We start from the raw sequence: 20188 nt of genomic DNA, 5'->3' as shown, positions 1-20188 counted from the left end.
CCAAAATTCGATGAAAATAAATCGTTTGGTTGATAATGTTTATCTGAAAACTACTTTTAAAAATCCTCCATAACAGCAATAATGAGAATCATATTATACAAGTAATATCATAAGAAAATTATCTGCTCTAATGTTCTCAATTGACGTTACAAACCCTTCCCCCCGCCCGCCACAGTAGATGAGTAGTACATGTTTTGTCATACAACACAATAGCAGTCACTGTCTAATATATCCAATCAACAGTTCAAATTGTTCTCCACATTTACACATTTGCATCGTCCTCGGCAACTGTTTTCATGTTCACGTTCACATTTTATTAAGTTAGCGGAAAGTAACATAACAAAAATACCAAACTCCGAGAAAAATTCTAAACGGAAAGTCCCTAAGCAATTGGCAAAATCAACAGCTCAAACACATCAAACGAATGCATAACACCTGTCATATTCCTGACTTGGTACAAGCAGTTTCTTATGTAGAAAATGGTGGATTAAACCTGGTTTTATAGCTAGCTAAACCTCTCACTTGTATGACAGTCGCATAAAATTCCATTATATTGACGATGTGTGAACAAAAAAAAAGAGACATAATAGGTAAAAATGTCAAAAGTAGGGGTACAGCAGTCAACATTGTGTTATAATCCCAATCACTTTAGAAACAAACAAATATGTCAACAAAGAAAAACAGAAAGGCATATAGACAAAGCACATTAGCAAAAACGAATGACAAGAATACAAAAATTTACCACAGCACAATAGCACAATGATGGGATGAATGTTAAATGAATTCTACTAAAAATAGACTAAACAAAAATTGTAATAATTTACATAGACAAATAAAAGAACACTATAACACGTTATTAGGATGATAAACAACGCCAGTACCTAGAATATATACTTCAAGACAATCGTGTATTATTTGTGAAGTTGGTACGGAATATTTATCAACAAGGTCTTGGTATCTTCCGATGAACTTTTTTAGAGGAGGATTCCCACGTTTGCTGCAGTGATGTTCAGAATGGTTTCCATATAATCCAGTCAATTTGTGAAATAATAACCAAATTTTAAAAAAATTGCCGTCCTTTCTTATTTCTAAATGTTTTTTGTAATTTTATCTATTTTGTCGGTGTTTTTTACCTTTCCTGTTACTCTTTGATAATGATGACCTTTTAATATTTAAAACTATTAAAAGTTTGTTGATAACGTGTGTCTAATGTAAAATTAGTGTTTTGATGATTCAATTAAATATATAAATTTAACAACTGCAATTCAAATGAAGTTTCAAATAGAAAATTCAAAATTATTGCAACAGTCGCTTTATTACGGTGTTATTTTAATTTCTAAATTATTTTGCAAAAAATGTATTTGTAAACTATAAAATTATTATCAAGTTTACCTAATAGATTCATTTTTTAGCACTTGTCAATCGATCTAGTCACTCTACATTAAAGAATACTGTTATTAATGAGGGGCTATTTGAGTTAGGTATACTATAAACCAGGTTCATTTATCAAATTGTTTAATTACTTTATTTCAAAGGAATTCGAATTCACTATAATTATATGAAATATATTAATATTCTTCACATATTTATCATTTATATGAAGTAATTATGACCATTATTTTTTTATCTAATCATATTTTCTTGACTCGCCGTACCTAATATTTCAACTTTATTAAATACTTTATATTTATGATCGGCTTTTTCCTGATAATAAATTATTATTCGGCATTCCTCTTATTCTTATTTGTTAAAAATGTAGTTTTTTCCAAAGTCTAGACAATTTTCATTTTTGTGAAGATAAAACTGAATTTGATTGAAAAGATAAGTTATTGCCAATTTCAATTTGAAATTCTTTCAAAGGATCAAGTTCCAAAGTGTGACATGTATATAAGTTGTGAATTATATGATTTCAAAGTAAATCACAACATGTTTTAATGAATTTAAATAGATACATTGTACACAGAACGTTGAATATCTACTACACACCAGGAGTCCAGACTCATAAAAACAATAAAAATTTCCAATGTGAAATGAATAAACATATCTCTAACTCTTCTTACATGCATCATGTATTGTCTCGCAAGCAGCAACAATTATTAGTACACCTTTACAAAGATGGGGAATATTGAAAATACCCTTTGAGTTCATGTTTAAAATAAGTTCGCAGGAACAGATTAATCAATGTGACTTGGTATGTAGGTGCATTTGGTTACAACTAACATGAACAACACCTCATGGTTGATACCTTTGGTTAAGTTTAAAGTCTGTACAAATTTTGGTCAAGTTTATTTTTCAAAAAACTATGTTGCCTGCAATCATGTTACTTTGTGTAAGATTGGCATCTTGAGGAGTCGGACAACATCCAAACCTATAAAAAGGTTGATTTTTCTTTCATCTCATGTCTCCTTGAACCTGGTTAATTTTTATGTCAAGTTTATTTCACGGATACTATGAAACCCACTATCATGTGAATTGATGTAAAAGTGAATCTTGCAGAGTTTGAGAGCATCCAATCCTAAATTAAAAAAGTATACCTTCATTTCACATGTAATGTAGAAAAAATATTCACACCAGAACACATGTGTACAATAATTTATTCACTGTAACCATTTTGACATTTATATGCCTAGTTCATAGAAAAGAAAAGGTAAACTAGTCTTCACAGTCACTCTTAAAAAGGCAAGCAAATGTCACAATGCTTACTATAATACACAGATATAGGTCACATTTAGGGATTGTATCAATTATTATTTCAGAATTAAGCCTCTTTATTCATAAAAATAAAAGTGGGTTTTTTTTGCGTTTAGTCCCTTCAAAACTGCGTTTATTGTTACAATTGAAATTTTTGGAGTTATTCATTTTGTTTTGTCTACTAAAATTGAGAATGGAAATAGGGAATGTGTCAAACAGACAACAACACGACTAAACATGATAAACAGCCAAAGGCCACCAATGGGTCTTCAACACAGTGAGAAAATCCTACACCCGGAAGCAGGCTTCAGCTGGCCTCTTAACAAAAATGTATACTAGTTCACTGAAAATGGACGTCACACTAAACTCCGAAACATATAAATGAACTAAAATTAAAAAAAAAAACATACAAGGCTCCTGACTTGGGACAGGCGCAAAAATACGGCGGGGTTAAACAAGACTTGTGAGATTTCAACCCACCCCCTACACCTCTAGCCATTGTAGAATAAACAAACACACAGCAATACGCACAGTAAAACTCAGTTAAAAAGATGTCAGAATAGGTAACGGAAGAAACAAAGCAAAAATGACAATGATACATAAATTCACAAAGGACTACTAGCAGTTACTGACATGCCAGCTCAAGACCTCAATTAAACTGATTGAAAGATTATGTCTTCATCATATGAAAATCAAGCACAATCTCACCCGTTAAGGGTATAGTATATTACCATTACAAAATATATGAGAAGAACATTACCCGTATCATGCAACTGGTTTTAGAATAAATGTGTTTATTTCCGATACAAAGACCCTATAAGTGAATCAATATTATCAAAAAATATGCCATCTTTAATTACCTGACAACAGTATCGTAACTATATCCCTTCTGAATAAGTCTGTTTAAAGGTTTGGTTAGCTTTTGAGGTGAATGACGACATTTTGTGCTTTGTATAGAATATTACCATGAATGATTGGATGTGAAATACCTGAAGGTATAAAATTTTTTAATGCTGATTTATATCTAAGAATGATGTCCTTGTACCGATGAAAAAATTTAGTAAATGTTTGTGATATCGAAAACCCTTTTACTTTTAATACTTTTTCAGTAATGCAGAGATTTCTTTTGTTAAAATTAGATACGTTGTTACATACCAGAGAGAATCGAACAAGTTGAGATATATAAACAACATAAGATGGTGACAAGGGAACTCCACCATCTGATAATGGATAATAACAACAGGAAATGAAAAATCTCTCTTTTATCGTAAATTTTGGTATTAAGCTTCCCGATAAAAGACGTGTTTTTCAACAAACAATCGACATTCCAATGGGAATCAACTCTTCTTGCCGACTTGTTCCTATATTCATTTGAAGCCGACTTCATACTGGAACTTCTTAGAAAGAAAGAAGAATCCTTTAACTATATTTTCCGCTATATAGATGATGTTCTCTCACTTACAAATTCTAAATTTGGTGACTATGTTGAAGCATCTATCCCATCGAGCCTGAGATAAAGGATACAACAGATACAGTAAGGGATGTCTCATATCTGGACTTACATCTAGAAATTGACAAAAAGGGTCGGTTGAAAACAAAACTTTACGACAAAAGAGATTTAAACTTCCCAATCGTGAACTTTCCATTTCTATGTAGCAACATTTGAGCAGCGCCTGCATACGGAGTATATATCTCCAAGTTGATACGATATTCTAAGGCTTGTATTTCCTATTTTGATTTCCTTGATAGAGGGTTACTGCTCACAAGGAAGCTATTAAACCAAGATTTCCAAGTGGTGATGTTGAAATCATCCCTTCGTACATTTTATGTACGCCATCATGAGTTGGTTGACCGTTATGGAATACTGTAAATTCAGAAATTATTGCGTGCATTTATTATTGCGATTTTGTCATTTTAGACTAAAACGCGATTTTAATTTTTGCAATTTTGCGATATTAAGAAAAATCCTGTTTAATTCATATAAAAAATTTCAAAATGCGAGTTTAATTTATTGCGATTATAACCCTGTCGCATTTTTCGCAATAATAAAAACATCGCAATAATTTCTGAATTTACAGTATCCGTTGTACAGATGATAGCGGATAAGTTCCAAATTTTGTAACTACAATCCCGTCCCCATTTTCCCGAATGTGATATACCGAATTAGACTTATCACCGGGATTGTACTAAAATGAGCAACACGATGGGTGCCACATGTGGAGCAGGATTAGCTTACCCTTCCGGAGCACCTTAGATAATCCCCAGTTGTTGTTGGGGTTCATGTGGCACAGTTTGCTATGTTGGTTTTTGTGTATTATTGTTTGTTTGTTGGTCTTTTTCCTTTTTATACATGGCGTTGTCAGTTTATTTTCGATTTATGAGTTTGAATGTCCCTCTGGTATCTTTCGCATCTCGTTTTCAATCTATGTTAAAATGTTTTTATACTTTTAGATTCCTTAATATTCAAATTACAAAACGATAAGCAGCGTTCCTATTTCGTATGAATCAAATGAAGAAAGGACATTAATCTCTTTCAACGACAAACTTTTGTGTTGTTTTGTTTTGGCTAAAGGGAAACCAAACATTGTTTCGAAATTAACAACCCCCTGATGAAGCTCTTGATACTAAAGGTTTAGATGAACACGATGTGTAATCGTATAACAATTCTTTTGTCATTTAATAGACACCAGAAAATCATAACAATTAGCATCTTTGGTTGACCCATTTTATATTGATTTCATTCTCCTTGTGTTCAGTAAATTACCATGTAAATCCGACTATACTAGATGTAATACAAATATTATCATATAAACAGACACAATTATGCATTTGATAGTGATAAATGTATCTGAGAATATTTGTTTGCACAAGTCAACTTTAGATTTACGCTTGTGTTATTCAAACAAGCAAACAAACTTCTAACCAAAACCTTGATTTTTAAATCAACAAAGTTGAAGTATTTAATTTTGAAGATAGACATCCGGATATGGATTTAAATATACGCTTTGCATTTGCATAATGATACAATATCTCATCGTTACAATACATAGACTCAAACGATTTTCTTTATAAGTATTTTGAATTTCAATAAGGACTTTTTGATTGAACGAAGAAATCAACAATTGTTATAGGTATAAATCAATCTTAATAAAATCAGTATCTCCATCAGAGTTTGATTATTTTCATCTTTTTCTGATCATCATTGATTTTGTCGAGGTGTTTCCAATCATCTTCGTTGTTTCTGGTTGATCACCACTGAAAAAAAACAAAGTATCAAGATTATGTTACTAAGCATATTCCTTTACATTCTAGTTATTGATATCAATGTTCGCACTTTTAACATTATAACTTCTACTAGTACATGATTAATACTAACCATTCAGTCAGTATACGTATCCTACAAAGGATCACACGACATGTTCTAAATGATAAAAAAAAATATCACACTACTGGGAAAATGGTAATAAATCCTTTAAAGAAAAAAATATTTTTTTGAAATAAGTGTATAGAATGCCATTTTACGCAGCTTGAAATTCAGAATTACTGCTGCTCATATACATCATTCACAGAATATTGGGGACGAATGAATTTATACAAAGCAATATATTTACTCAATAGACACCATAGAATACATATTCTGGACTTGTCCAAAAGTATTTGCCATATAGAAATAAATAGTTGAATAAATACAAAAGTGCAAATAAAGCTACCACTTAACGTAGAAATGGTTTGTATTCAGGATCGTAGAAAAAACTAAATAAATCACAGACGAAACCTTATAATACTGTTTATAAGATATCATGTATCCAAATTTTAAATACAAAACGGACATGTTAATATTGAAGCAGTAAAAATTATTTATAAGAAAATTTGCTATTTCAAAAAATCATATTTTATAAATATAAATCATTACAAAGAGAGTATTCCTGACTGAACCTTTTGCTGCAACTAACATAAGAATTAAATCCAAGCTACCAAGGTCTTGTCATAATTATCTATATATAAGTATGTCAAATGATTCCTTGGTAGAATATGTGAAAATAAACAACTATATGTACTTGTCATGACTTTGCAGATGAAACTATGGATCAATTACCAATTTCGTGTTGCTCAGTCTTTAGTTTTCTATGTTGTGTTTTTCGTACAGATTGTTGTCTTTTTGGTCTTTTTCTTTTTTTGCTATGGCGTTGTCATTTTATTTTCGACCCTTAGCGTTTGAATGTCCCTTTTGTATCTTTCGCCTCTCTTTTACCGTAATCTTAATATATGATATTGATAAATGTATTTTATCCAATAATCACAATAAAAAAAGTTAACTGACTCTATAAACAATGTCACCGTAAAAATAAGGATATCATATCAAGTTTTTGAAGAATTTAACAGCAACACATTCTATTCAAATATTTGTATTAATATTAAATTTAGTGAAGGTTTAAAGCAAATTGTGATGACAACATCCCTGACTTAATAATTTATATGTTATACATAGATTATGTTCACTGAAATCGTAACCGCGACTACAGACATAGGAATAGCGAACACGTTGTGATATGTACACACCGTAAGAAGGGGACAAACGAACATAATCGTCCAAAAAAAGAAAGTTACCAAAAGGGAACGAAAAATCGTATCTTTTGTCGTTAATTCTGATATATAGTTCTATCGGTATTAGATTTTTTTAAGTTAGTTTGCCGCTGTAAAATTATAAAATTCTTGATTATTTAAAGCAATGGTATCATCAAGGTAACAATAAGTGGTCTTAAATCCATCAGTTAAATGTACTTTAGACGGATTTTTACTGATTTTGACCATAAACTATGATTCATACCAATAAAGCAACGCGTCTGCTATTAAGGGATAATTATATGCCAAAAGGAATGATTAACATTTGTCGAAAACTGTATTGCCAAAACGTACAAAAATGTTGTCAACGAAAATTTTGCAGCTTTACTCATCTCATCACAGTTCCAGTAAATATATCTAGCATATCTATCTTTTTTATCAGGCTTTATCTGAGTTTTAGCGAACAAATCTGCAATTTATGTTTCAAACGTCCATTTAATAAGATAAGAGTAAGAGAACGTCTGTTTGATAAGATTGTGTGGAAGTGTACTGTACAGAGTCGAAAAGACATAACTCTCAACCAAATTAAATGGACCATTAAAAGCACATAATTTTACAAAACATCCAAAAAGTTGTTGACGCTTCAAAAATAATTGATTCCATTATTTTCATATGCTTTATCACAAACATTAAAATAACAAGTTCTTTAATAGAAGGAAGGGAAAGAGTTAACAGCAAAGAAAATTAGCCATTAACCACCACTAGAAGCCGCGATGTAAAGAATTTTTAATATTTTTTGTGCAGTTAAGGTAGCCAATACATAGTAGGTATCTACATATATTCAGAGGCAGCATTAAGCTGAGATGTGTAGTGATATGAATATTTACTATCAGCCTCTCTATGGAATGTAGAAGAATGTTTAGTGTTACTTTTAAGAAATAACGTGTAGTATCAACATCATACCACAGCCACATTGTTGACTGCCTTGTTGTCCTGTACGAAGATAACAAGTTTTGCGAGTACTACAATTTTTCTTTTTAAAATGGGCGTATCAATTGCCCTTTTATTAATTTCTAAATTATTTTCGAGATGTGAAAGGTGAATATTCCAAATATTCAGACATTTATTGCATTAGGAATCAAGTATTTTCATCGGCATTCTCTCGCTTACACCAATTTATACGACAACTGGAGGAAAGAGCATCTTTAATGACCTGACGACACTTTTCCACTTTGGTTTTGATGGAAGACAATCTTTGGGTCAATTTTTTAGAAAGTTTATGACCATTCAGTCCTGCACAAGGTTGATGTCTTCTGTAATAAAATGGCCAAAGAGATCAAATCTTAAGGTGGCTCGGCCCTTTAACAGTGCGCATATTTTAACGCATGTTACTAACGACGAGCGCCTTGGAAACGGTCGCCTTGAGGGGTTTTCTCAAAAATAGTTTTGACGACATTGGAACGCGGGCGTGTATGAAAGCACCCTTTCCCGATGTCAACAAACCATGCAAAACGTTCTACAAAAGCCACAAAACAGGAAATACGTACGTACGGTCAGGACTACAGAGTGGTTTGTTCATTTTTCACATAAAAAGGACAGAATTATACATGATATATTAAAGCATAACATTAAAAAAAAGAAAATATAAATATTGACTTGTACGACGGTATCTGGTGCGTTCGCTCCAAAAACACATTCTTACCCTACACGTTCGCCCCTTGGATCCGTTCGCCCCCTATTTTCATTTAAATACTGGTTGAATATATCAAAAGATGTCTTTTAGATGTATTAGTATATATATGAAAATATTTTGCCAATGACGCAATGTTTAACCGTAAACAAAGGATAGCGATGTAAACAACTGCATGTCACCTTTCGGCTTTCAAAAACAAGTAAAACCCATATAGTATGCTATAGTATTGTATTGTATTGTAGTATAAAGGCATCGAGGTTCATCTGCACGCTATAAATAATAAATAAATAAAAAATAATAAATAAGCTTTATTTAGAGTCAGCAAAGTATACAAACAGAGTCAACATAAGCTCTAATGAACTTTTAACCGTTTTATCCGTTTGGCGTTTTATAACATTTTGTTACTGTCATAAATCTCTTTTTTACTTGAAATATCTTCATTTCCAAGTATTGGTAGGATCTTATTCCGGAGTATGTGAAATATTTTCCCACTGCAAAATTTTGATAATATATAGTTACGTATTTTTTATTTGCCAAAAATTTTTGAACATAACAATTCTGGAGTATGGGAAACATTTTAACACTGCAAAATTTTGATAATAGTTAAGTATTTTTTATTTTCCAAAATTTTTTTTGGACATTACAATTTTCAAACAAAGACTAAATACTTGACAGTCACACATTACATTTTTGTTTAAAGATTTATATACTTTATCAAATAATGGGCACGAAAATATCTAACAAATTTTCTCGTATCATGATTCTATGAAATTTGGAACTCTAGTACTATAACATGAGACCTCGATCGTGGCCAATGTTTTCTATTTATAATATTTTCCTTTTACTTATTTTGCTATTTGTTAATTTTCTATTTTCTGTTGTATCTATCAATATGCCAACAGAGTTCGCATTAAAAAAAAGAAAGAGGAAATATCAGCGTAAAAACTAAAATAATTGATTAAGAATGAATATTATAATAGACTAACGGAACTCGAGCAACACATTTTTTGTTTTACGCAGAAAAAAAACCCGGACATTTCAATAATTTGCAGTTTTCAATAGTTGATCATGTAGATGAAAATTGGTCAATAGCAACCGGGACCTTACTAGTATTCCGGCCTTATATATCGGTATATGCTATTATCCCTCAATACCACATGCTTTGCGGCGCAAAATATTTGGCTTGACCAAGTCGTGATTTAGCCTAGGACACACATCCGCATTCTACCGGGCAGTTCTAAACACTACCAGTTAAAGACATTATACAATGTATATACACAAAATCTATACTACTTACTAGGTTCAGGAAAAGTTGGGATTGTAATTTTAAAACTCCGCCCAGTACACAGGGACGCTATAATAGTCGGTGATATTGGCAAACTTTAACTTCTGTCTTACTTTTTGACATGCGTTTTTTAGCTCACCGGGGCCCGAAGGGACCCATGTGAGCTTATGCCATCACTTGGCGTCCGTCGTCGTCCGTCGTCTGTCGTCGTAAACTATTTCAAAAATCTTCTCCTACTGGGCCAAATACCTTCAAACTTTAAATAAATGTTCCTTAGGGTATCTAGTTTATAAATTGTATCCGAAGTTTTGATCCATCGACAAACATGGCCGCCATGGCTAAAAATAGAACATAGGGGTCAAATGCAGTTTTTGGCTTATATCTCAAAAACTAAAGCTTTTAGAGCAAATCTGACATGTATAGAATTGTTCAATTGGTCAAGATCTATCAGCTCTGAAATTTTCAGACGAATCGAACAACCCATTGTTGGGTTGCTGCCACCGAATTGGTAGTTTTAACAAAATTTTGCAGTTTTTTGTTATTATTTTGAATATTATTATAGATATATATGAACTGTAAGCAGCAATAATGTTCAGCAAAGTAAGATCTACAAAAAAGTTAACATGACCATAATTGTCAATTGACCCCTTAAGGAGTTATTGCCCTTTAAAGACAATTTTACACAATTTGTTCATCAAGTTTGCTAACATTTAAAAATCTTCTCCTCTGAAACTACTGGGCCAATTACCTTCAAACTTTAACTAAATGTTTCTTAGGGTATCTCGTTTATAGATTGTATCCGAAGTTTGTATCCATTGACAAACATGGCCGCCATGGCTAAAAATAGAACATAAGGGTCAAATGCAGTTTTTGGCTTATATCTCAAAAACTAAGTCTTTTAGAGCAAATGTGACATGGAGTAAAATTGTTTAATTGGTCAAGATCTATCGGCCCTGAAATTATCAGACGAATCGAACAACCCATTGTTGGGTTGCTGCCACCGAATTGGTAGTTTTAACAAAATTTTGCAGTTTTTGTTATTATTTTGAATATTATTATAGATATATATAAACTGTAAGCAGCAATAATGTTCAGCAAAGTAAGATCTACAAAAAAGTTAATATGACCATTATTGTCAATTGACCCCTTAAGGAGTTATTGCCCTTTAAAGACAATTTTACACAATTTGTTCATCAAGTTTGCTAACATTTAAAAATCTTCTCCTCTGAAACTACTGGGCCAATTACCTTCAAACTTTAACTAAATGTTTCTTAGGGTATCTCGTTTATAGATTGTATCCGAAGTTTGTATCCATTGACAAACATGGCCGCCATGGCTAAAAATAGAACATAAGGGTCAAATGCAGTTTTTGGCTTATATCTCAAAAACTAAGTCTTTTAGAGCAAATGTGACATGGAGTAAAATTGTTTAATTGGTCAAGATCTATCGGCCCTGAAATTATCAGACGAATCGAACAACCCATTGTTGGGTTGCTGCCACCGAATTGGTAGTTTTAACAAAATTTTGCAGTTTTTGTTATTATTTTGAATATTATTATAGATATATATAAACTGTAAGCAGCAATAATGTTCAGCAAAGTAAGATCTACAAAAAAGTTAATATGACCATTATTGTCAATTGACCCCTTAAGGAGTTATTGCCCTTTAAAGACAATTTTACACAATTTGTTCATCAAGTTTGCTAACATTTAAAAATCTTCTCCTCTGAAACTACTGGGCCAATTACCTTCAAACTTTAACTAAATGTTTCTTAGGGTATCTCGTTTATAGATTGTATCCGAAGTTTGTATCCATTGACAAACATGGCCGCCATGGCTAAAAATAGAACATAAGGGTCAAATGCAGTTTTTGGCTTATATCTCAAAAACTAAGTCTTTTAGAGCAAATGTGACATGGGGTAAAATTGTTTAATTGGTCAAGATCTATCGGCCCTGAAATTATCAGACGAATCGAACAACCCATTGTTGGGTTGCTGCCACCGAATTGGTAGTTTTAACAAAATTTTGCAGTTTTTGTTATTATTTTGAATATTATCATAGATATATATGAACTGTAAGCAGCAATAATGTTCAGCAAAGTAAGATCTACAAAAAAGATAATATGATCATAATTGTCAATTGATCCCTTAAGGAGTTATTGCCCTTTAAAGACAATTTTACACAATTTGTTCATCAAGTTTGCTAACATTTAAAAATCTTCTCCTTTGAAATACAGGTGAGCGGTTCAGGCTCTTGAGAGCCTCTTGTTTCAAAAGGGAAGCTAATAAGGAAAGTTCTTGATTTAAAAAAATTAAAGTGGAGTGTGTCATTGCGGCAAGAAATATGCATGACAACTTTTTTAATGATGTGTGAACACTGGTTTGACCCACCTGCTAGCTGCAAAGAAACGTAATTATCGGCCTATGATGATAATATGGAGATGCAATTTTTTTTAATATTGACTTTTATAAATTTGAACTTTGGTGGATAGTTGTCTCATTGGCAATCATACCACGTCTCCTTATTTTCATATCGTAGGGTATAGAAATATGACTTCCCTAATCTGACAGATAATCCCTTGCTATGACAGGGTGTTCATACTGCTGGATGTATAAATACCTCCGGGGGGGGGGGGGGGGGGGTAGGAGGGGGCACTTCAATACTTAATTGATAGGGGTGCCGCTGGGGCCCACCTTTTTCAAAAATTTATATTTCAAAAATGTATACCTTTTCATATATTGCGTAGGTAAAAATGTAACCTTTTCCCTATAATGCTTGGGTTTCATGTAGTGTAATGTAAGACTAGAATACCAAAGTGTTAAAAGAGAAAATTTGGTTGATAAAATCACACCCCGGAACTCCAAGAAAGATGACAGACGAAGAAGTTATGGCAACTTTATTGATCTTATCATATATTTTTGATAGTTTTCCCGACCTTTTCACATATTTTCAAGCTTGAAAAGGTGACATATTCCAGCGGCACGTCCCATCACCTTGAATATAGGAAGTGCCCCCTCCCCCACCCCCAACCGAGATAAATACGCAGCCTCGTATGGTAAAAAGGAGGAATTTTGTCCATACCAAGCATGCATTGTCCATTCATTTTCTAGCGGCAGTCCATATAATTTTTGTGTTAACAAGAGTGCACAAGCTGAAATGTCTCACCTGCTTTACTAATCATCATTCATGATTGGTTTTATGTTGATATTCCTAAAGATAAAGTTTCACTACAAGTATCAGAAAAAATTAATATTATCAATGATCATGAAAATGATCAGATAAACCAATCCAAGCCAGACTTACACAGTGGCGGAGCCAGAATTTTTCATGAAAAGGGGGGAGAGGGGGGCTGACTGCCTAAGAGAGGCCTGCTCCAGTCATGCTTCAGTGATTCCCTATATAATCAACCAATGGGCCCTCCCCCTAAATCTGCCTCTGTTACAATCACCCCATCAACCAAATATTTTAAACATATATATAGTATGCCAGTAACAGACAAAACCATGAACATAAGGTTAAGTTCAGATAGACCCTGCAAGACAGGCATATTTGTTTTTCATTCATTATTTTGTACATAAATCATGCCGTTAGTTTTCTCATTTGAATTGTTTTAAATTGTACATTTGTCATTTGGAGGCCTTTTATACCCAACTATGCAGTATAGGTTTTACTCATTGTCGAAGGACGTATGGTGACATTTAGTTGTTTATTTCTGTGTCATTTGGTCTCTTGTGGAGTGTCTCATTTACAATCATATCACATCTTTTTACTTAATATTTTAATATATACATTTAATAATCATACCATACACCAAATATAATAACCCATTGATTACACAATGTAGCATGTTAAAAGAGGACTTACCATTGACCAATGAACCATGCAAATGTGGTCAATGACAACTGCCAGACAGACATGTACTTCTTACATTTGTGAATCATTGCATACATATAGTTTATCTACTACTGTACTTTTAGTATTAGAAAAAACAGACAAAAACACAAAAACATGACATTGACAAATGACCTATTGCTAACAGTATCTGATAAACAACCCTAATCAGGTAACTTTAACCTTGATCACTGATCCATGAAATGTGCTTGAGATCTTTGTAGCAATCTGTATTAATTTGAGTGCATATCTAAATTTACAAAACAAAATTAATCTGGATCATTGTGATACTGTAAATTTAGAAATTATTGTGAGGTTATTTTTAATGCAAATAATGCGACAGGGTGAATACAGCAATAATAAGAACTTGCATTCTGATAACTGAATTATAGATCTTTATGCAGATTTTTTTTGTAATCGCAATAATTAAACTCGCAATTTAGTCCATTCGTCAAAAATCGCAATAATAAATGCACGCAATAATTTCTGAATTTACAGTAGGTAAAAATGTTGTCAGTTAATAGTGAGACACAAGTTTTCCCAGACAATATATAATTCTTTTGGTTGTTTTGTTTTGTTGCTGTCTCATTGAACAAAACTGTATTTTATTTCTCCTTTTATCCAGAAAATATAACTTTTGAAATAGAAACTGAATAGCATATGGATGGAAAACAAATGCCAAATGATGTAAAATAATTCAAGTGGCCATTTAGGTCAGGGGTTGGTGAGGTAAAAGATGAGGCAAAGGCATGTGCATTTACCACAACTGCCACTTGGTATTATGATTTCCAAATTTACAAATCTCATAGCTACCTTCTGTATCAAAGACAACTGCATATATTGCAATTTGCATATCATGAATTGTGTTTGCAGCAAAATTCACTACAGACTGCAAAAAAAAAATTAATTCAGCTCTTTTAAAATTCATTTTTTGAAACATTTTTGATTTTTATTCCTAAAATGTCTATGAGATCAAATTTATAAAACATTTATTAGCATTGTAAATTTCAATACACTATGTAATTGTTGACATGTATACATCATGTACATGTACAATCATTAGCTGATCAGCTCTATATTTTCATTATTTTTATATCAATATTCTTCATCAGTGTTTTTTATAAAACTCAATAATCTGTATTCATCATTGGGACAGGTAGGTAAAGTAGGTCCTTTTGATCTTGGATTTTTTTTTATGGATTTTGACAGCACTAAAGCATATAGTTCCAAATTATAGTTGATCTTGGCTTCTTAAGTGGATTCTGACAACACTTTGCATATAGACACCAAGTGTAGATGATCTTGGGTTCTCTCATATGGATTCTGACAGTACTTTGATTATACATGTAGTTCCAAGTATTGTTGATCTTGGCTTCTAATGTTGTTCTTAAGTTTCTGCACTTTACATATAGTTCCCAATTGCAAGACAAGATGATACTGGCTTCTGTCAGTTCTTTGCCAATAGTTTCCAAGTAAAGTTGAACATTCCAGGATCTTTCACAACAAATCATTCCTTCCTCTTACATGTAATTGAAGCCTGAAATTAAATGTCAGAGTAATTCTGTCAGAAAATCAACCATGATTGACATTTAAAAGCATAATGTAGTTCATATTTTAAATAAATGGGGAATGTGTCCATGGGACACAGATGATGCCCCCACTTGCATATAAAGTTATAAAGGAGCATAACTAAAGAACGGTAAGAATGACACTACCCAAAATTTTACTTGACCTGAATTTTGTTGTAATAAGTAATGTGTATAAGTTTTATAACATTTGGATGAGGCAAACTAAAGTTAGAGAACAGAAACAAAAAATTCAGCAATTTTTCCATTTGTAAAGGGGCATAACTCTAGAACAGTAAAAGTGACACCACCAAAAAAATTCAAACTTGAGCTGTGTTTGTTGGTAATAAGCATTGTGTATAAGTTTCATAACATTTGGTTGAGGCAAACTGAGAACGGACACCAATTTTGGGACATACGTACAGACAGACAAGGGTAAAACTTAATGCCCACTCCACTACAGCGTAAAAAAATGAAGAATTTGTGGCAACAATAATGAGCAAACAAAATAAAATTACATGCACAGCAAGTGTAAATAGTGATTTTGTTTTTATATATATGTTGAAGACAGACTTCTCGGGGCATGCTGTTTCAATGCCAGGGACAAGTTATTTCTTTGCCTAAAAATTCTAAAATGCAGCTGAGCTACATTTGTACTCCTCGTCAACCAAATTATGCTGAGGTGTCTTAATTTGTAACCTGTTTGGAATATGGGATATACAAATTTTGTGTTTAAAAATACTAAGCACAAAACAATAATGAATTTTTCAACTCAAATGTATGTGTTATTTGGTAAACAAGATAAGCCCTACGTGTATGTTTAAACCTAATACTTGAAGTTATGGAATTTTTTATACAAAAGAGAGACAGGGGAGGGGGGGACTGTTTAATTGTAAACAAATTGTGATCAAGACGAATCCATCAATAAAATGTATTGCCTCGTACTGTAGTGGTTATAATTTACAAATCAGGCCATTTATATTCTCAAGAAACCAAACGAAAAACAATCGAACCCCTTGAGCGGGTGGACAGGGATAATGGAAAATGGGAATGAGTGATCAGGAAGCGAGAAAAGGGGGTATCATGTGCAGGTCTGTTACCGTTAGTTAGCCTGGTCTGAGTGAAAATAAAAGTAACCAGTTTGGTAGAAGTAAATCTTATGAAGATTATAAATAGAAAAAAAACCTTTGATCTCGTGTGAGTCACTTTATTTTTAAACAATAAAAATAAACTTAATATATCTTTATTTTATTGTTATAGTAACTATACTAACAAAAGCATGATTTAGATAAAAGGAAAGGTACAAACAGACTCAGGGTGGGAATGTAAAAGGGATGAACGTGAATTGGAGCAAACATGATTTTGGGTGAAAGGACAAGAATTCAAAAAGAGGGGGGGGGGGGGGGGGGTATGAATAATCTGGGAAATATATTTTGCAATTTTTTTGTCTGGGAGCAAGGGGGATGGAAGTAGAAGTTAGGGGAGAAAATTTTAGAGTAAAAGGGAAGAGAAATGGGAGTTGGGGATAGGGAGTGGTAATCATGAACCCCTGTCCGAGGGAAGTTATGGGGTACCCCATTTTACAGGTTGGGAACAAACCCTCTATATGGTGTACTGTTTAAACCTGTATAGAGGAATAATCCTTCTATAGAGGGATAAAATTATCCCTCTAGAGGGGTATTTTTGTTAGTAAGACTGGATTTAAAGCAAAATAGGGCAGAATGGCATTTTCTACTTATTATGGCAGTAACCTGCTACATTTGATGCACCAATTGATGTACTGAATTTCATTTCACATGCCCAGTTTACTGCTAAACTGACTGAATATACAATCTATTGTACACCATAATTGAAAGCTATAATGATCAGGTAAATTCCACTCAGTTATGCCTCACTGAACAGAATTTCTATTGTTAGATTTAACATAAAATTTAAAGGTCAACTGCATGTCCCTTTTGTTGTTGATCAGGTGTTCAGATAGGTTATTATACAATAAATTGCAAGTTCTGTCACTGTAGCAGAAAACTGGGCATCCCAGGCCATTTTTTGTAAAGAAATACAGAATACAGTAAAGTGCAATAATTGATGCATATATAGTGCTATAGATTATAGCAAATATAACTAGAAAATGCCATTCTGCCCTATTTTGCTTAAAATCCAGTCTAAACAAAAATACCCCTCTTTTATCCCTCTATAGAAGGATTATTCCTCTATACAGGTATAAACACCATATAGAGGGTTTGTTCCCAACCTGTTTTACTAGTCATTATAGACGCTAACGATAAATATTTAACTTCATTTGACCCTAACGTGGCTACAAAATTAGATTTTACGAATGACGATATAAAATCAAGACTCATTTGACGCTAACGGTAGCGCAGATCATGAGATGCTGAAAATGACCATCCCCTCCTCTTTGACTGTTTGACACGGATATTTTTTCAAAACAGGCTATACATGTTCACAACTTGCCAGTTAGCAGGTAAGGGTCAAGTAAACACATAAATAAGATACCAGCCATAACGATTATACATAGAACAGAAATTTAGCCCATGCAAGGTTTCAGCCGCAGTGATTTTCTACAGTAGCGAGTATTTTGAAATAACCCCCCACTTTGTATTTTTCGTGATACTGATAACATTTGGCTGTCTTATATATTAAAATCGATGTTTTCTTATGTAATGACTCTACCTTCATCGTTGTCTATTCGCCACTATGTCTGTTATTCATGCACATGGTCGTATTTATCAGTGCAGTATGCTGCTCAGCAATGGCGACCCTGAAATTTCGGTTGTCTAATTATGGCGCCAGATTAGAGGGAAGCAACTCGCGCCAGACAAAATTACCGTATTTCACCAAAATAATCAAAATTTCGCTTTTTTATAACAAACAGTAAAATGTTCATCACATTTATATTCAGCTTTCGTCCATTGATATAATACAAACATTATTTATTTAAAGACATCAATAACAAAATCACAATAAAGTAATTAATGGAGTGCATTGAAATCAGACCTCATGGGGTAGAGGGGTTAAACAAAAGCTCGTAACTTTTTTAAAAGCCTGGTGACCCCCATTTTATTTTACCTTAAAATGCTCGAAAAGTTCATAGCTTTGACATATCCGTTTTTAAAAAAAATCTACCGGGAAAATTTTACGAAAAATCGATTTAACCAATATTTTTAGCCTTGAACTGAAATTAAAAAAATGCCAAATTTAGACACAAATCTGAAAATAAAAGGATTTTTAAGTCTAAAACAACCAAGGGGAACGTTTACATTTCAAATTTAATTGTTTTTTCACATAATAATCATACTGACATGGTTCTAAAAGTCTTTGAATTTGATGTAGTCGTTATTGTTGAAAGGGTGTAAAAGTTTGGAAATAGGGTCAAAATTGCACATTTCGCTTCCATTTGAGGGGAAAACGAGACTGGTGACCCCCTTTTTTCTTTGCATTTTTGGATTCAGCATAAACAAATCTACAAAATATGTGAAAATAAAAAAATTCTACCGGGGGTCCTTATTGGGGTGAGCCACCTTAACTTCGTGCTTTCACTGTCTCGTGTTGAAGGGTCACTCTTTTCTAAACTGTCGTCTGAAGCAACTAGAGTATGATTCAAACTTGAACTTCTACTGGGCTTTTATACGTATTTGCTATAATAGATGACTCTATGTTATCAAATAAGGAGATTAAAATACAAGACAAATTAATTGAATCAATACAGTTATAAGTTTTGAAATCAGTAGCTCTTCCTTTGTTACGCAGTTTTTTTTGTGAGAACCATACCCCTGTTTGTGAAGTCTTTACAGTGTAAACATGTAAGATCGCAATGATAACTGTGATATGTAAACGAGATTCGATAGGGAAGATGGGTATGTTACTGTATCATCCTCTTATAGTTGATGTGTTTCCCTCGGTTTTGGTTTGTGACCCGTATTAGTTTTCGCCTAATCGATTTATGACTATTGAAAAGCGGTATACTACTGTTGCCTTTGTTTACTGCTGAGAGATGAGAAATTAATAAATGATGAATATGGAATCAAATGTTGGTCATAAATTCTAGTTTAAAATCGTCCTTCTTTTTTATCATAGAGGTAAAGACCAAAATATGAAGCAAACCTTCTTTTGATTATATCCTCAATCTCAAGGTCACTCTGAAATCTAAAGTAAGTAAGCACTGATTGAAATGTGGGTTATTGAGTGACAGAACATCATCAATATATCTCAAAGTAAAATTTAATAAGTTTGCAAGATGCTTTTTCTATTTGTCTTTGGAAAACGTTATGTATGAGTTCAGCTTCGTGTGAGTACAAAATCAAGTCATCCAGTAATTGTGCACTATGACGGCACATCAAAATGTTGACTTTTTGATGAAGAAATATCAATCCACTAAACTCGACAAATAGATTGTCGTTCACAACATCAAGTATTTAAACGTTATCATCATCGGCGTATTTGATGTGCAAATCAATTGTCACGTTATAAACACATTTCGACTG

The 20188-nt window shown here is 32.8% G+C and overlaps 2 protein-coding genes and 1 long non-coding RNA gene across 19 annotated transcripts in view; all 3 read right to left on the bottom strand.

Moving 5' to 3' along the window:
• LOC127734719 (uncharacterized) overlaps positions 1–20188 on the bottom strand; it is a 147526-nt gene that overhangs the window by 9209 nt on the left and 118129 nt on the right. The window lies entirely within an intron of this gene.
• LOC127734718 (uncharacterized) overlaps positions 5403–20188 on the bottom strand; it is a 57107-nt gene continuing 42321 nt past the window's right edge. For all 5 annotated transcript variants that reach the window (XM_052244733.1, XM_052244737.1, XM_052244734.1 and 2 more), the window contains one exon: positions 5403–5946. In XM_052244733.1, the coding sequence (XP_052100693.1) occupies positions 5874–5946 (73 nt within the window). In that variant the 3' untranslated portion in view covers positions 5403–5873. The remainder of the gene's footprint in view (positions 5947–20188) is intronic.
• Positions 15045–18661, bottom strand: LOC127734739 (uncharacterized). The gene is made up of 2 exons (XR_007997734.1): positions 18378–18661; positions 15045–15658 (listed from the first exon to the last, which is right to left on the bottom strand). It is a non-coding gene; the product is annotated as an uncharacterized LOC127734739 (long non-coding RNA).

The sequence above is a fragment of the Mytilus californianus genome, unplaced genomic scaffold, assembly GCF_021869535.1.
Source record: "Mytilus californianus isolate M0D057914Y unplaced genomic scaffold, xbMytCali1.0.p SCAF_3, whole genome shotgun sequence".
In the NCBI taxonomy this organism is placed as follows: domain Eukaryota; kingdom Metazoa; phylum Mollusca; class Bivalvia; order Mytilida; family Mytilidae; genus Mytilus; species Mytilus californianus.
The sequence above is the reverse complement of the archived record's forward strand: the minus strand, read 5'-3'. Positions and strand labels throughout refer to the sequence as shown.